This window comes from Stegostoma tigrinum, chromosome 7, assembly GCF_030684315.1.
Source record: "Stegostoma tigrinum isolate sSteTig4 chromosome 7, sSteTig4.hap1, whole genome shotgun sequence".
NCBI classification, from domain to species: Eukaryota; Metazoa; Chordata; class Chondrichthyes; order Orectolobiformes; family Stegostomatidae; genus Stegostoma; species Stegostoma tigrinum.
This window is the reverse complement of record NC_081360.1, coordinates 4,977,685-4,992,255: the sequence shown is the minus strand read 5'-3', so window position 1 is coordinate 4,992,255 and position 14,571 is coordinate 4,977,685. Positions and strand designations below refer to the sequence as shown.

The following is a 14,571-nucleotide window of genomic DNA, read 5'->3' as shown; positions in this document are numbered from 1 at the left end:
GGGAGAGCATTTTTCCTAGGATGGTGACGGCGAGCAATGAGGGGGCATAGCTTTAAATTGAGGGGTGAAAGATATAGGACAGATGTCAGAGGTAGTTTCTTTACTCAGAGTAGTAAGAGAATGGAACACTTTGCCTGCAACAGTAGTAGATTTGCCAACTTTTTGTACATTTAAGTCGTCATTGGATAAGCATATGGACGTACATGGAATATTGTAGGTTAGATGGGCTTGAGATCGGTATGACAGGTCGGCACAACATCGGAGGCCGAAGGGCCTGTACCGTGCTGTAATGTTCTATGTTTTTCTTTACATTCCAACACTTTAAACACCATCCCAAACAGCAGCTACTCACCAACAAATCAATTGACTTTCCTGCTATGCCCCTGGTTTGATTTAAATTTAACCTCAGGAGGTTTCTGGATGCACCATCTCTCTCCTGGACGACAGTTCACCAAGATCACTTTGATAATACTTACCTCCTCCAAGATGAGCAAGAAAACAGCATTAGACGATGGACATAAATTACTGGGTAAGAATTTTTTAATACCCCAACCAGTAACATTGTGGGAACACCAGCACCTTAAATACCACAGCTACTAATGGGCTAGAACACTAAGAAAGGAAACACCTTGCAATGAACTACATAGCTGCAAAGTAGTTTTGAATTATAGAATGGGAGGTTACAGAATTGAGTTGCAGAATCAAAATAACAACAAATGCTAGAAGCTTGAAAATAATGAGTCAAAATTACACAGGAATAAAAGTGTCAGAAGAATATCTGTAGGCTAACATCTTGTGTAGCGATCATGCATCAGAATATGTGACAAAGATAAGCACTGAGTTTCATCTTGAACATAATATGAGAATGCGTAAGAGTAAATGGGAGTCCTCAATTCCCAGTAGGTATATATAAACCACAATAACTTGCAATCTTTAACATAATAAAGCATCCCAAAGTTCTTCAAAGGTGCAAAGACACCAAGACTAACACCAAGATATATGGACATTTTATAATCTATAATCAAAATCTTGCTCAGACAAGCAGGATTCAGGACCACGGACTCCATTTCTTGCTTTTTTGAGCCAAGGTCATTTCTCACTACTGTACTAATAAAGTAAAAGAACCATCCTACTACCTTTTCCTAACTTCCAGACTGTTTGCGTCCTTGTGTACCCTTCAATATTCAGGTTCTAGCCTTAGTTACCCTGCAACCATTTTTCTGTAGTGTTAATATGTCATATTTGTTTATTTCTACTTTTGCAAATAATTCATCCATTTACTTACAATGTTGTGCATATTTAAAGAGGAGAAAGAGACAGATTGGTGAAAACGTTCAGGGATGGATTCAAGAAAGATGAAGACATGATCAATGATGGTGCGAAGCAAAATGATGAATGCACACAAAAGCAGAATTGGAGGAACACAAGGATCTTGGAATATACCACAGTTGGAAGACGTTAGAAGATCAAAAGCCAACATATGTCAGTGAGTATAGAAGTGTGAGAAGAATAGACTTCACACAGGTTAAGTTAAAGACAGCAAAGTTATAAATTTAAAGTGCATGGAGGGTGAAGTAGTTAAGTCAGACTTCAAGCCACAGATGAAGGTTTCAACAGGTGAGCTGAAGTGGGCAAGACGGACTGAAAAATATAGTCTTGGTGACAGAAGGGATATGGGATGAGAGTCTTGGTCCAGGGTCAAAAAGAATGCTGAGGATGAGAGACCTCTGATGAAGGGTCTAGGCCCAAAACGTCAGCTTTTGTGTTCGAGATGCTGCTTGGCCTGCTGTGTTCATCCAGCTCCACACTTTGTGTCATCTTGGATTCTCCAGCATCTTCAGTTCCCGTTATCACTCATGCTATATCTTTCACATGAATAAAGTTCAAAATATTAAACAGGGGATTCACACAGCAACAACATACGTTGTGCAATATCATGCTCAAAATCAAAATAACAAACAACAGTATACAACAGAATCATTTTTATTTTATTTTGTTTTTAATTCACAGAGTATTTTATGAATAGACTTTGCTTTAAATGCAGTACTACTTTGCACAGATTACAGACCAGGAAACAAATTTTTATATTATATAATTAAACACTCCATTGTCAGTGAAGACTAGAAAGCTGCAAGTTTTATGGTAGTCGTTTAATTGCTTTATAAAGCAAGCAAAAACACCAGCATCTAAATGCCACTGCACAAAAATCAAAGCTGAACAACTATGTTTATAGAATGATAAGTTCCATATGATTAATATGAAAAGAGGAGGATGAACAAGAGCATTAATTCACTAAAAACTAAGGAGAATTTCAGAAACTTGGCATATTTTCAATGTTAATATTAAGATAAAATGGAAACTTACTACAACCCCAGAAAATTCTTTAAAAGTACATGGAGAACTCAATGAACTAAAGAAGTGAGCAATTTATAATACTTTTTTTATACTGACCACACTTTGGAAAATAAATTCTCGTGTGCAGTATACCACTAGCTCCATCATAAAGCCCTGTGCTACTAGCCAGTCATTTAGAAAAGTGCTACCCTTGAGGAAAGAGGAAGGACAAGATGCTTCTAAAAACACATCTAAACACAAACAGGGTAAGGTCTTTCAAACAAACCAGTTAATTAACATTACTACTTTGGAAAAATGGTTTAATCTGGATCGCTGCCAGGACTGTTTAAATAGCAGGTACTCAGCATCACACGTTTACTGCAAAACAGAATTCATATGCTCGTGGCATATGTAGTGCACAAGTCTGGTTTCAGAATAAAAGTCATGTACTAGGCTTACACTGCAATAACATATTCCAAGACATTGTGCACCGTGAGTAGAGAAACCATTCTTTCACTGATATTGCTTTTACAAAAATGCAATATTTACATCATGCAAGAAAACCTTCAGTTATGGAATGGAGCACTTAAAGAGTAGAGCACTAGGTAAAGTGAAGTTACTCATCACAATCTCTCCACTAACTTTTTCTTCTGTGCTCTTGGTTCATAACAGAAACATGCATTAGTTGTTTTACCGGAGAAAGCAATGCATCAGATCTAATAATGGTCGAATCACACCTCAAATGCAGGGAATTTTGCCTTTGTAGGCTGCAGCAAGTCAGCAAGGAAGTAAATAGTTCCTGCCATCCCTGTAAATGAAATAGGAAAAAGAGACTGTTGAAGCTTAGTAACAGACAATTAAAAGACAAAATTACTCAAGCAAAATATCTAATACTGGAAATCTGAAGTAAAGACAGAAATGCTGGAATGGCAGCATCAAAACAACACACAGAAGGAACTGATTCATAGAACCCTTACAGTGTGAAAGCATTCGGCCCAACAAGTCCTCACTACCTATCCAAAAAGCATCCCACCCAGACCTATTCCCCAATATTTCCCGTGTCTAACCTACCTAACCTAAACATCCCTGGGCACGATGGGCAATTTAGCATGGCCAATCCACATAATCTGCACATCTTGGGACTGTGGGAGGAAACCTGCACAGGCAGCAGGAAAATGTGCAAACTCCACACAGACAAATGCCCAAGGTTGGAATTGAACCTGGGTCCGTGGCGCTGAAAGGCAGCAGTGCTAACCTCTGACCCACCGGGCCACCCTGCTAATTAAGTACCATCACCAGCAGGACTAGAAATAGTGAGACAAACCAATAAGGGTAAAGGGAGTTAAGTCCCTCTGGCTGTGATGGCTTGCATCCTGAAAGGAATAGCTACAGAAATAGTGAATGCATCAGTTATAATTTTCTAAAAATCCTTGGTTTCTGGAGAAATACTAGAGGATTGGAAAACTGTTAACGTGATGCTCCTATTCAAAAAGGGATGGAGCCAAAAAGCAGATAGCCATGCCGATTAATCTAACATGGATTGTTCGATAAATGTTGGAATAATTTATCAAGAAAGTAACAGCAACAAATTTGGAAAATCTATCTAACGAAGCCGAATCAACATGGCTTCATGAAAAGGAACTCAAATGTTTTTCAAGCAAAAGTCAACCAGAGTGGATAGACGGGAGCAAGTAGTTGTGTCATATTTGGGCTTCCAGTTAGCATTTGCAATCATAACTCAGAAAAGTTTAAGTCATTAGCCAGGACCCCATGATACTGGCAGTAATACATTCGTGTGGATAGAAAATTGGTTAATGGACAGGGAACAGTGAGTGGGGATAAGGGTTTCTTTTTCAGGTTGGTTCCATGATGATCAGTGCCGGGACCACAACTGTTTACAATATATATTAATGACTTGGATGAAAGAAGCGAATGTACTGGAGCCAAATTTTCAACTGACAAAAATAAGGTGGAAGGACAAATTGCGAGAGGGATACAAACAGTTTACAGATGGATAGTCACAGGTTACGTAAGTGGGCCAAAAGTTGGCAAATAGCATGAGGGAAAATGTGAATTTATGCATTTTGGAAGGGAGAACAAAAGAAATTTAAAATTTAAATGGAGAAAAATTGCAGGTAGCTGCAACACAACAGGACTGAGACAAACAGCCAGCACGCAGATGCAGCAGGTAAACAGGGAGGTAAATGGAATAAAAACAGAAGTTGCTGGAAAAGCTCAACAGATCTGGCAGCATCTGTGAAGAAAAAAATCAGAGTTAACATTTCAGGTTCTGAGGAAGGGTCATCGGACCCAAAACATTATTTCTGATTTTTTTTCCCTCACAGATGTTGCCAGATATGCTGAGCTTTTCCTGCAACTTCTGTTTGTGTTCCTGATTTACAGCGTCCATAGTTCTTTCCATTTTTATTAAGACAAATGGAATGTTTGCCCTTATTTCAAGGGGTTTGGTGTATACAAGAAGGGAAGTCTTACTGCAACTGTATAAGTTGCTGATGTGACCACATTTGGAGTACTGAGAGCAGTTTTGGTCCTTTTATTTAAGGAAATATATTATTTCTCTGGTGGTAGTTCTGTGAAGGTTCATTAGGATGATCTCTGGTATGGAGTGACTGATTCATGAACAAAGGCTAAACAGCTTGGAACTCATTGGAGTTTAGAAGAACGAGATGTGATATAATTAAACATAGTTAAGGGGTTTGATAGGAACGCCTTGACAGGGTAAATGCTGAGATAATGTTTCCACTTATGGGAAAATCTATGACCAGAGCGCACAGAAACAAACAGTCCATTTAAGACTGAGATAAAGAAGAATTCCTTGTGTGTATTTAAAGCTGAGATAGATAGATTCTTGATCAATAGGGGAACTAAGAGTCACAGATAAAGTGAAGAAATCCTGTTCACAACATACAATAACAATTTGGATGAAGGAATTGAAAGCAATATCGTCAAAACTGCAGGTGACACTAAGCTGTGTGGCAGTATGTGCTATGTGGAGGCTGCAGGGTGACTTCAACAGGCTGGTTAAGTGGACAAATACTTGGCAAATGGAATATAGTGTGGATAAATGGAATATAGTGTGGATAAATGTGACGTTGCCCATTTTGATGGCAAAACCAGGAAGGCAGATTATTATCTGGATAGAACATAGAACATTACAGCACAGTACAGGCCCTTCGGCCTCCGATGTTGTGCCGACCTGTCATACCAACCTGAAGCCCATCTAACCTACACTATTCCATGTACATCCATATGCTTGTCCAATGACGACTTAAATGTACTTAAAGTTGGCGAATCTACTACCGTTGCAGGCAAAGCGTTCCATTCCCTTACTACTCTCTGAGTAAAGAAACTACCTCTGACATCTGTCCTTATCTTTCACCCCTCAATTTAAAGTTATGCCCCCTCATGCTCGCCGTCACCATCCTAGGAAAAAGGCACTCCCTATCCACCCTATCTAACCCTCTGATTATTTTATATGTCTCAATTAAGTCACCTCTCAGCCTTCTTCTCTCCAACGAAAACAGCCTCAAGTCCCTTTCCTCATAAGACCTTCCCTGCATACCAGGCAACATCCTAGTAAATCTCCTCTGCACCCTTTCCAAAGCTTCCACATCCTTCTTATAATGCGGTGACCAGAACTGTACGCAATACTTCAAGTGCGGCTGCACCAGTTTTGTACAGCTGCAGCATAAATGGTGGCAGTTTGGAAGGTGAGGTGCAACGAGACATGGTGTCATGGTGGAACAGTCACTGAAGGCTGGCATGCAGGTGCAGCAAGCAGAGAGAAAACCTAATGGCATGCTGGCCTTCATAGCAAGAAGATTTGAATACAAGAGTAGTAATATTTTGCTGCAGTTATACAGTACCTTGGTGGGACCACATCTTGAGTATTGTGTGCAGTTTGGAACAAAAAACAATACAGCACAGGAACAAGTCTTTCGGCCTTCTGAGACATTTTGCCCTTCCATATTAAAACGGTCTTCACTTACAGGATCCACATTTCTTTATTCCCTTCCTATTCACATAGTGGTCCAGGTGGTTCTTGAATGCTACTATTGTGACTGCTTCCACCACGTTTTCTGGCATGACATTCCACCCTTTGTGTGAAAAACATGCCTCACACATCTCTTTTAGACTTCCCCTTGTACTGTGAACCTGTGTCCCTTGTGACCCCTCCTCTGTGGGAGCAAGCCTCATACTTTCCACTCTATTTGTGGCATTCACAATCTTATAAACTTCCATCAGATCACCCCGCAATCTCCTGTGTTCCAGTGAAAACAAGCCCAGTGTATCCCTGATGACAAAATGTGGGGCTGGATGAACAGAGCAGGCCAAGCAGCATCTTAAGAGCACAAAAGCTGATGTTTCAAGCCTAGACCCTTCATCAGAAAAAAATCCCTCCCTCTACCTCTAACCAATAAACAAAAAGGGGAAAAGAGATGCATTATTGAAAATTTGTTGGTAGCAGGATGAGAAGTTGGCCTGACAGGCTTCGATGAGCAGCGGCTTTTAACTTTCCTCTTTAATCTTAGAGAATTTGAGATTGTGTTTAAAGCAGTGGCATGCTCCTCCTGTAGGATGTGGGAGCTCAAGGAGACTCAAATGTCTAAAACTATGGGTATGCATTTAAGGTGAGTAGGGGAAAGTTCAAAGGAGACATGAGGGGCAAGTTTTTTTTTTACACAGGGTGTATTAGGAGTCTGGAATGTTCCAGTGCTGTACAGTTCTATGACTAAATAAAATGTGGAATTGAAAGCTAACAAAATGGTGAACATGTAATCATTCTTGATAGTTGTTGAAAAGAAAACTGACATTCCTTTGGGAAAGAAATTTGCCAACCTTACATGGTCTGATCTACATGTGGCGCCAAATCTACAGCAATGGAGTTGACTCTTAACCACCCTCTGAGATAGCCTTGATAGCTAATCGGTTTAGGGGTGAGGGGGACGATTAACAAAGCGCATATCCAATTAAATATTTTAAAAGTCTTCAGCTCAGAGGGAGATGTGTGCTTTTAAATACTTTGATAAACTTTGGAAATCTGTTGTAAACTTTGGAGTACTTTAATAAAACTGTTTAGTGTCAGCTCTGGGATAAACCTTGTTCAGGCTGCCTTGATTTTCAATAGGAGTTGCGAATCCTGTAATAATTTAAAAGACTTTAAACTATCAAGGAAAAGGTTAAGTGGTGCTCCTACAGAATAAATTCAGACTCTATCTGATGCACATAAATCATCTTTACCCCTCTCTCTCCTAGTCTGGAACTGCACTGTAAATTGCTTGTAGTCAGTCAGAAGACTGATTCTGCCCTTCAACATGTATTGAGAAATGAAAGTGACTATCCTTAGCGCATCACTATCATAAGCACTTTAAAAAGGTGACAATGGAAAAATACAAGAGTTTTGAAACAAAAATAAGCAATCTCTATTAGTTCAGGGTAAACAGTTTCCCAACTTCTTCATTGACAGCCTTGCAAATAATTTCATGGTTTTAACAGGTGCTACTGGTGAATGTATTCTATCTCAAATGTTCGTTTGAACTACTCCTAAGATCATACTGCCCAAACTGACAGCATCACAAGACCATACGATGCACAAGCAGATCATTCAGCCCATCGGTTTGCTCTGCAAATTCCATGAGATCATAGCTGATCTAACAATCCTCAACTCCACTTACCTGCTTTATCCCCAAACCCTGGGTTGCCTTACTGATTAAAAATCTGTCTATTACAGCATTAAATACACTTAATGACCTGCCTCAACATCCCTCTGTGGTAAAGAATTTCACAGATTCACTACTCTCCGAGAAGAAATTCCTCTTTATCTCTTGTCTTACATGTGCGACTCCCTACTGTGGGATTATGCCCTCTGGTTCAAAACTCTCACACAGGGAAACACCCTTTCCACACCTACTCTGTCAAGTCTCCTGAGGATAATGTATGTTTCATTAAAGTCACCTCTACATTCCAATGAGTATAGACTCATTCTACTCACTCTCACCTCATAAAACAATCCCTCCAGACCCAGTATCAGCCTAATAACTGTCTCCAAAGCCAGTACATCGCTCCTTAGATAAAGGGTCCACAACAGTTCACAATTTTCCAAGTGTGGTCTGACTAGTGCCTTGAATTAATGAAAACAAGCATAACTTCTGGGCAACGAGTGCAAATTACTGATCGCCACTTTATAAAGCAACCCAGCACGAACATCACTGAAGGTTGCTCCACAGCCCACTGAGATACACTACAGTTGCCTGTTTTAGGAATAAATGTGCATGGGGGTGCAAACTGTGATGCTGTTCTCAGCATTTAGCCTTATTGGGACTGCTGCTTATCTGAGCCATTAACTGCATCTCTCCACATAGATGGTACCAGATGTGCTGGGTATTTCCAGCATTCTTTGCACACACATATCCTTGTTTGTTCTGGATGTGAGTTTGCTCGCTGAGCTGGAAGGTTAGTTTTCAGACGTTTCGTCACCATTCTAGGTAACATCATCAGTGAGCCTCCGATGAAGGCTTCATTGGAGGCTCACTGATGATGTTGCCTAGAATGGTGACGAAAAGTCTGAAAACTAACCTTCCAGCTCAGCGAGCAAACTCACATCCAGAACCTCAACTTGAGCTACAAATCTTCTCAAAACTCGCTATCCTTGTTTGTATTCTTGGGCTTAGCCACTCAGACCGTCAGCTCTTTTGCAAACTAACAAAGGAAATCATTCACTCTTCAATTTATTTAGTTACAAGTGCATCAGGTTTTCTCTCTCTTATTTGAACGACTCACTGCGAACTCTCTGACAAATCTGAAGACAGTCTCTGACTTTGGTTAAAAATAATCCATTTCACAGAAGTGTCAGAATTTACTTGTGGTAGCTATTAAATCTGTTGGGAGTGTTGCAATTGCTACTTATGTTGACATATCAGTTACTATATCCTTCTTAAATAATAGAAATGAAACTTGGTCCTTCAAACTGCGTTTCTTAGCATGCATTTTTGAAGAAAAACACTGGGTGGCAGCGCCAAATAAATATTTGTACTGAAAATGTCTTTGTTGCATCAGGAATTTTGACAAACATTTCAGAGCAGCACTCAGCTGACATGAACATCCTTCAGCTGCTGCTTTACTCTTGCAGTTCAACCTCTGTTTCTAACACTAATCAAAGAAATTGCTGCTCAATTCCTCATGGAACTCCACAAATGAATTTGCTGCAACTTCCACTGAACGCTAACAGAACTTCAAACAGACTTGTACTGCTACGTCTTATGGTCAGAATCAGAATTTTGACATGACTCTTTCATCCTCTGAATATTTGCCCCAATGTAAAAGTCTGCACTCCAGACATACTGGTCAGGAAGTGTACAACATCAAAACTATCTTCAAGTTTCAGCTTCTTTAGAGCCCTAATTATTACTTATTTGTGCTAAATACTACTATACATAGTAAGCTGAGACATACTGGACTTTAATCTTACTGTTACGTTATTGAAAGACTCCCCTCTACATTTTTTCTGAAGAAGGGTCTAGACCCAAAATGTCCTACTCCTCTGATGCTGCTTGGCCTGCTGTGTTCATCCTGCTCTACACCGTGTAATATCTCTACATGTACTTCTCTTTTCACCCTAACTTAACTCTGCCCATACAGTGCTATTCATACCCAATGGGGAGCAGCTCTGTGACACCACCAAGAAGTTGCTTCAAGGTATGAAGTGTCTTGCGCAACAGTGACCACTGGCAATGTGCCGTTCATGTAAAAATCCACAAGACCTAACTAAATCCTTGCTGCATTTGGTCATGGTGTCATGTGGCCTGGCCCCATCTGCCAACCAAAACAGAGACAGAAATGTAGTGGGAAGAGGAAGCAGCATAAATTTAAAAAATGACACTGAGCCACTTAGAGATATTCAGGTCAATGATTAATAATGTGGTCAAGCTGTAGGATTATGGAGCATATTAAAGCAGGAAAGAGAGCTGGAACGACTTAGGGAGGCAGTTTCCCGAGCATAAGGCACAGACAGCTGAAGCATGACTGCTGGTGGCAGAATGATTAAAGTCAGGAAGCATCCAGGACCAGAACTGGAAGAACACGTAAAGCTGTTAATACTACGCTGGTCCTAATGCATGTCATTGTAGGTAGGGCAGAGGAGGTGGGAACGAGGGTTGCGCACTATGTTTACCTGATGTTTTAGTCACTTTAGTCGCATTCAACTTTCAACAGCAACAGTTTCCAGCTTATATACAACAGAATACCAAAACATTGTATATTATGCAATATTCTAATTTGGAGTCTTAATTATTACTCCTATAATGAGTAGAATGGTAAAGAAATGTTTAGGAAAAAACTGAAACACATTGTAGCCAGTTTAAGAGATAGTAGGAGCTGCCGAAGCTGGAGAATCTGATATAACAAGGTGTAGAGCTGGATGAATACAGCAGGCCAAGCAGCATCAGAGGAGCAGGAAAGCTGACATTTCGGGTCTAGACCCTTCTTCAGAAAGGGTCTAGACCCGAAACGTCAGCTTTCCTGCTCCTCTGGTGCTGCATGGCCTGCTGTGTTCATCTTGCTCTACACTTTATTGTAGCCAGTTTAATACTATTTTTTAAATAATAAGTGATTTTAAATGTCAATTACCTTCAAAGAGAGAAAAAGGACTGTCTGGTGTTCTACAGCCATGTTTTCCATAATCAAAACACCATTCTGCAAACTAAAAGTCAAAACTTATTAGCAACAATAAATCCAACTTTACAGCTCTATGAAAAGCTAGCTTTGAAAAGCCCATTGGTTTAAATGACAACTAACAAAGACACCACTCTTAATACTAACCCTTGGATTTAGTTACCATCCCATTTAATGTTAGGTCAAGTAGATTTTCTGAAACTGATCTCTTATCATTCAGACATCAGCTTTCTCCAACTGCCAATACTAGCTGGGAAAACTGCAGAAATTTGTCAATTTACATACAACATAGAACATTACAGCACAGTACAGGCCCTTTGGCCCTCGATGTTGTGCCAACCTGTCATACCGATCTCAAGCCCATCTAACCTACACTGTTCCATGTACATCCAAATGCTTATCCAATGACGACTTAAATGTACCTAAAGTTGGCGAATCTACTACTGTTGCAGGCAAAGCATTCCATTCCCTTACTACTCTCTGAGTAAAGAAACTACCTCTGACATCTGTCCTATATCTTTCACCCCTCAATTTAAAGCTATTAATAAATTTAATAAATTTTAAAAATGACACTGAGCCACTTAAAGAGATATTCAGGAGATGGGAACGAGTGTTGTGCACTATGTTTACCTGATGTTTTAGTCACTTTAATTGCATTCAACTTTCAACAGCAACGTTTTACACAAATTTACACAACGTTTGGCATTTGCAGAGCTACCATTTGAGGATACTGGATGTTGTGCTGCACTAATTCACTTGGATTACAGTCATTCATTCAGACTTCATATGTCCAAACCCATGACCACCTCTTCTTCAGTCACTGGGTCAAAATCCTGGAACTCCCCCCCCCCTGCTGGCACTGGGGTTGTCTCTACAACAAATGGATTGCAGTTCACCACCACAACATTCTCAAGGGCAATTCAAGATGGGGATAACAGATGGTGGCTTGGCCAAATATGCCCACATCTTGTGAATCAATATAAAACATAGTTTAGAATAAGTAAAAACAGAACCATTGATCTACTTTTAGAACAGGCCACACAGGACTTTCATTGGTTAACCTTTTTATGTCAGAGGATTTCTTCCCAATTGATGTGCTCTATGATTGCTGGAAACATCAGGTGCCCTGATCCCATTCTCTATCAGTAGCACCAGGAGGCTCATGGTGCTTGAGGTGTTTGCTTGCCCTTTCCACTAAGGGAAAAGACATGCTAGCCTCCACTGCAAACAGACCCATTGTTGCAGTCTTCCATTGTGACAGTTTACACACTGAAAATCAGACAACTGGAGAATACCGCTACCTGACAAGAAACAAACAGTAGGTCTTACAGATCAGTTTGGCAAAACAACAGTACAGGATTGAACTCATGCCCAAAAGGTTTCTCCACCAAATAAGGAGACAGTGTCAGATACCTTGCAAGCTCTGTACAAATACTTCTTGTCTCCAGTAAAATTATACATGGCCAGGAATCCATAAGCATTGCCAGCAGGACCATGGCACAGTCCATATCCTTTCTTTAACAGCCCTCTGTGCCAAATCACTTCTGCACAATCAGAAGCATCTTGCAGATATCGTTCTTCTTTGAAAATCTGTTTGCAAACATAAAGAGTTTATAAGAATAGCACATGGCATCGTACAATTACGCTGCAAGAAATGAGTCACTTATGTTCCTCGAATTCCCCAGACATGCCTTAAGACATTTGGGTGTTCTACCTTAGTGAAAAATGTTGGAATGGAGGTGTGTGGGTGAGGAGTAAAGGATGGAATGAATAAGCTCTGTCTGTGCCCTATTGCTCTATGACGTGAGCAAAGGTTTTTAATTATGTTACATTTGTCAGTATAGGGCATACTGACCACCAAAACCAGGTTTGCATCTTGTGCTGTCTCCAATGGCAGTCCTGACCCTAGATGCTGTCGTGCCTCACCTCCTTTTACTGCCAGATGCCAGCGTCAGTGAGTGTAAAGCATGGGTGCCACCAAAGACAAATTAATAGCTGACATTTGCAACACTCTTGCTGACTGCTGAGCTCAATTATTATATATTTCTGTTTATCTTCCCGAGGCCAAGTCTAGATGGTCCATGATCGAACTGCAAGCTAACAGTGCACTCGTGTTGTTGTGAGATTGGTAAATTCTCAATGCAACTATCACCACCATTCTTGCTATAGCATAGTGATTAACCAATGCTTGGTTTAGTTAAGGAACAAAGTGCTGTTCTCCACCTCCCTTTCCACTTTCTTTGACCCTCTTGCTTGCTGCCTTCCTCCCCTGATCTTCTCTTAACCATAGCCCTCCGTCTTTCGCTCAACCCTCCAGTTTGCTGCTTCCCTCCCCAATACTCTCACTCACCCTCTCCTGGGTCCACACCGGCAGTGACGGCTTGTGAGAAAGATAGCAGCAAACGCGAGGGTAACAGTAAACATCAGGAAAGTGGTCTGCAGGAAGGTTAGCAAACAGGATAATTGGGGAAATGCAGCCAGCAGGAGGAACCAGGGAAAGAAGCAGCACAAGAGTCAGCAGAAGTGGAAAAAATGGAAGTGGGAAATGATGTGCATTTGGAAGGGTCAGTACTACAAGTTAGTCATTAAGATCTGCTAAGAGGATTTTCACGCCAGTTAGTTTCAAGGTAGGTTTTAAATGTAAACATTATGGATCAGGAAAGTCGCCCACGTTTATTCAATGTTTCTTAGTGGAAAGTGGTATTTAAGCATGCTGGTTTTCAGGAGTACCTTAAGAATACCAAGCAAGAGACAACTACATTTCTAAGCTGATCCAATGGCTTATTTCAACAGTCCTTTACTCCTGCAACCTATTCATCAACATTGATTCGGTCTTCTTTTCAAAGTTGAATTGTATTAAGGCATTCCAGTCTTCAATCACTATGAAGAAAATTCCTCTTGCCCTTCATCGTAAATTTCTTGCATTTAATCTTAAACCCATGCCTCATTAATGACTAAATATCGTCAACACATTTTGATTCCATTACAACTCATCTTCCAATTTCCAGTTCCAATAAAAATGACACTAATTATACAAGACTTTCTGATTGGTTGTACTTCATTAGCTCAAAGAAAATCTTGGTGAGTCCAATCTGGCTTCTTTCTAATGTCCCAATGTGTCATAATCTACTCTCCTTTATCTTCAGAATCACAGAAGCATTTGGTGCAGGAGGCTGCCATTCGGTCCAGTGTATCTGCACCAGCTCTCCAAATGACTATGGTGATTTAGTACCAGTCTACTGCCTTTGACTATGTCCTCGCACATTGAATGATTCTGTGAATAGAAATAATGCTCTTTTGAAAGCATCAACTGAACCTATCTCCACCGCACTTCCAGGTAGTGCATTCAAAACCCAAGGATTGGTGAAAAGGCAGGGCACTGGTACTAAGTCATGATACTCATTTGAAGAGCTGGCTATGAGAAAAGTTTCTTTTTCCACCCTGTATTTGTTTCATTTGCAAATCACTTTATATCTGTTCCTTCTCATTCTTGATCTTTTTATGACTATGAACGGTTTCAATCTGTTTACTCTATTCAGTACCAAA

At 40.3% G+C, this 14,571-nt stretch overlaps 1 protein-coding gene across 2 annotated transcripts in view; it reads right to left on the bottom strand.

Moving 5' to 3' along the window:
• Positions 1–1,998: 1,998 nt before the first annotated feature.
• The window catches only part of lancl1 (LanC antibiotic synthetase component C-like 1 (bacterial)), a 35,912-nt gene continuing 23,339 nt past the window's right edge, over positions 1,999–14,571 (bottom strand). For both annotated transcript variants that reach the window (XM_048535155.2, XM_048535156.2), the window contains exons 7-9: positions 12,439–12,615; positions 10,981–11,053; positions 1,999–3,142 (exon numbers count right to left, since the gene is read on the bottom strand). In XM_048535155.2, coding sequence (XP_048391112.1) covers positions 3,066–3,142; positions 10,981–11,053; positions 12,439–12,615 — 327 coding nt within the window. In that variant the 3' untranslated portion in view covers positions 1,999–3,065. The remainder of the gene's footprint in view (positions 3,143–10,980; positions 11,054–12,438; positions 12,616–14,571) is intronic.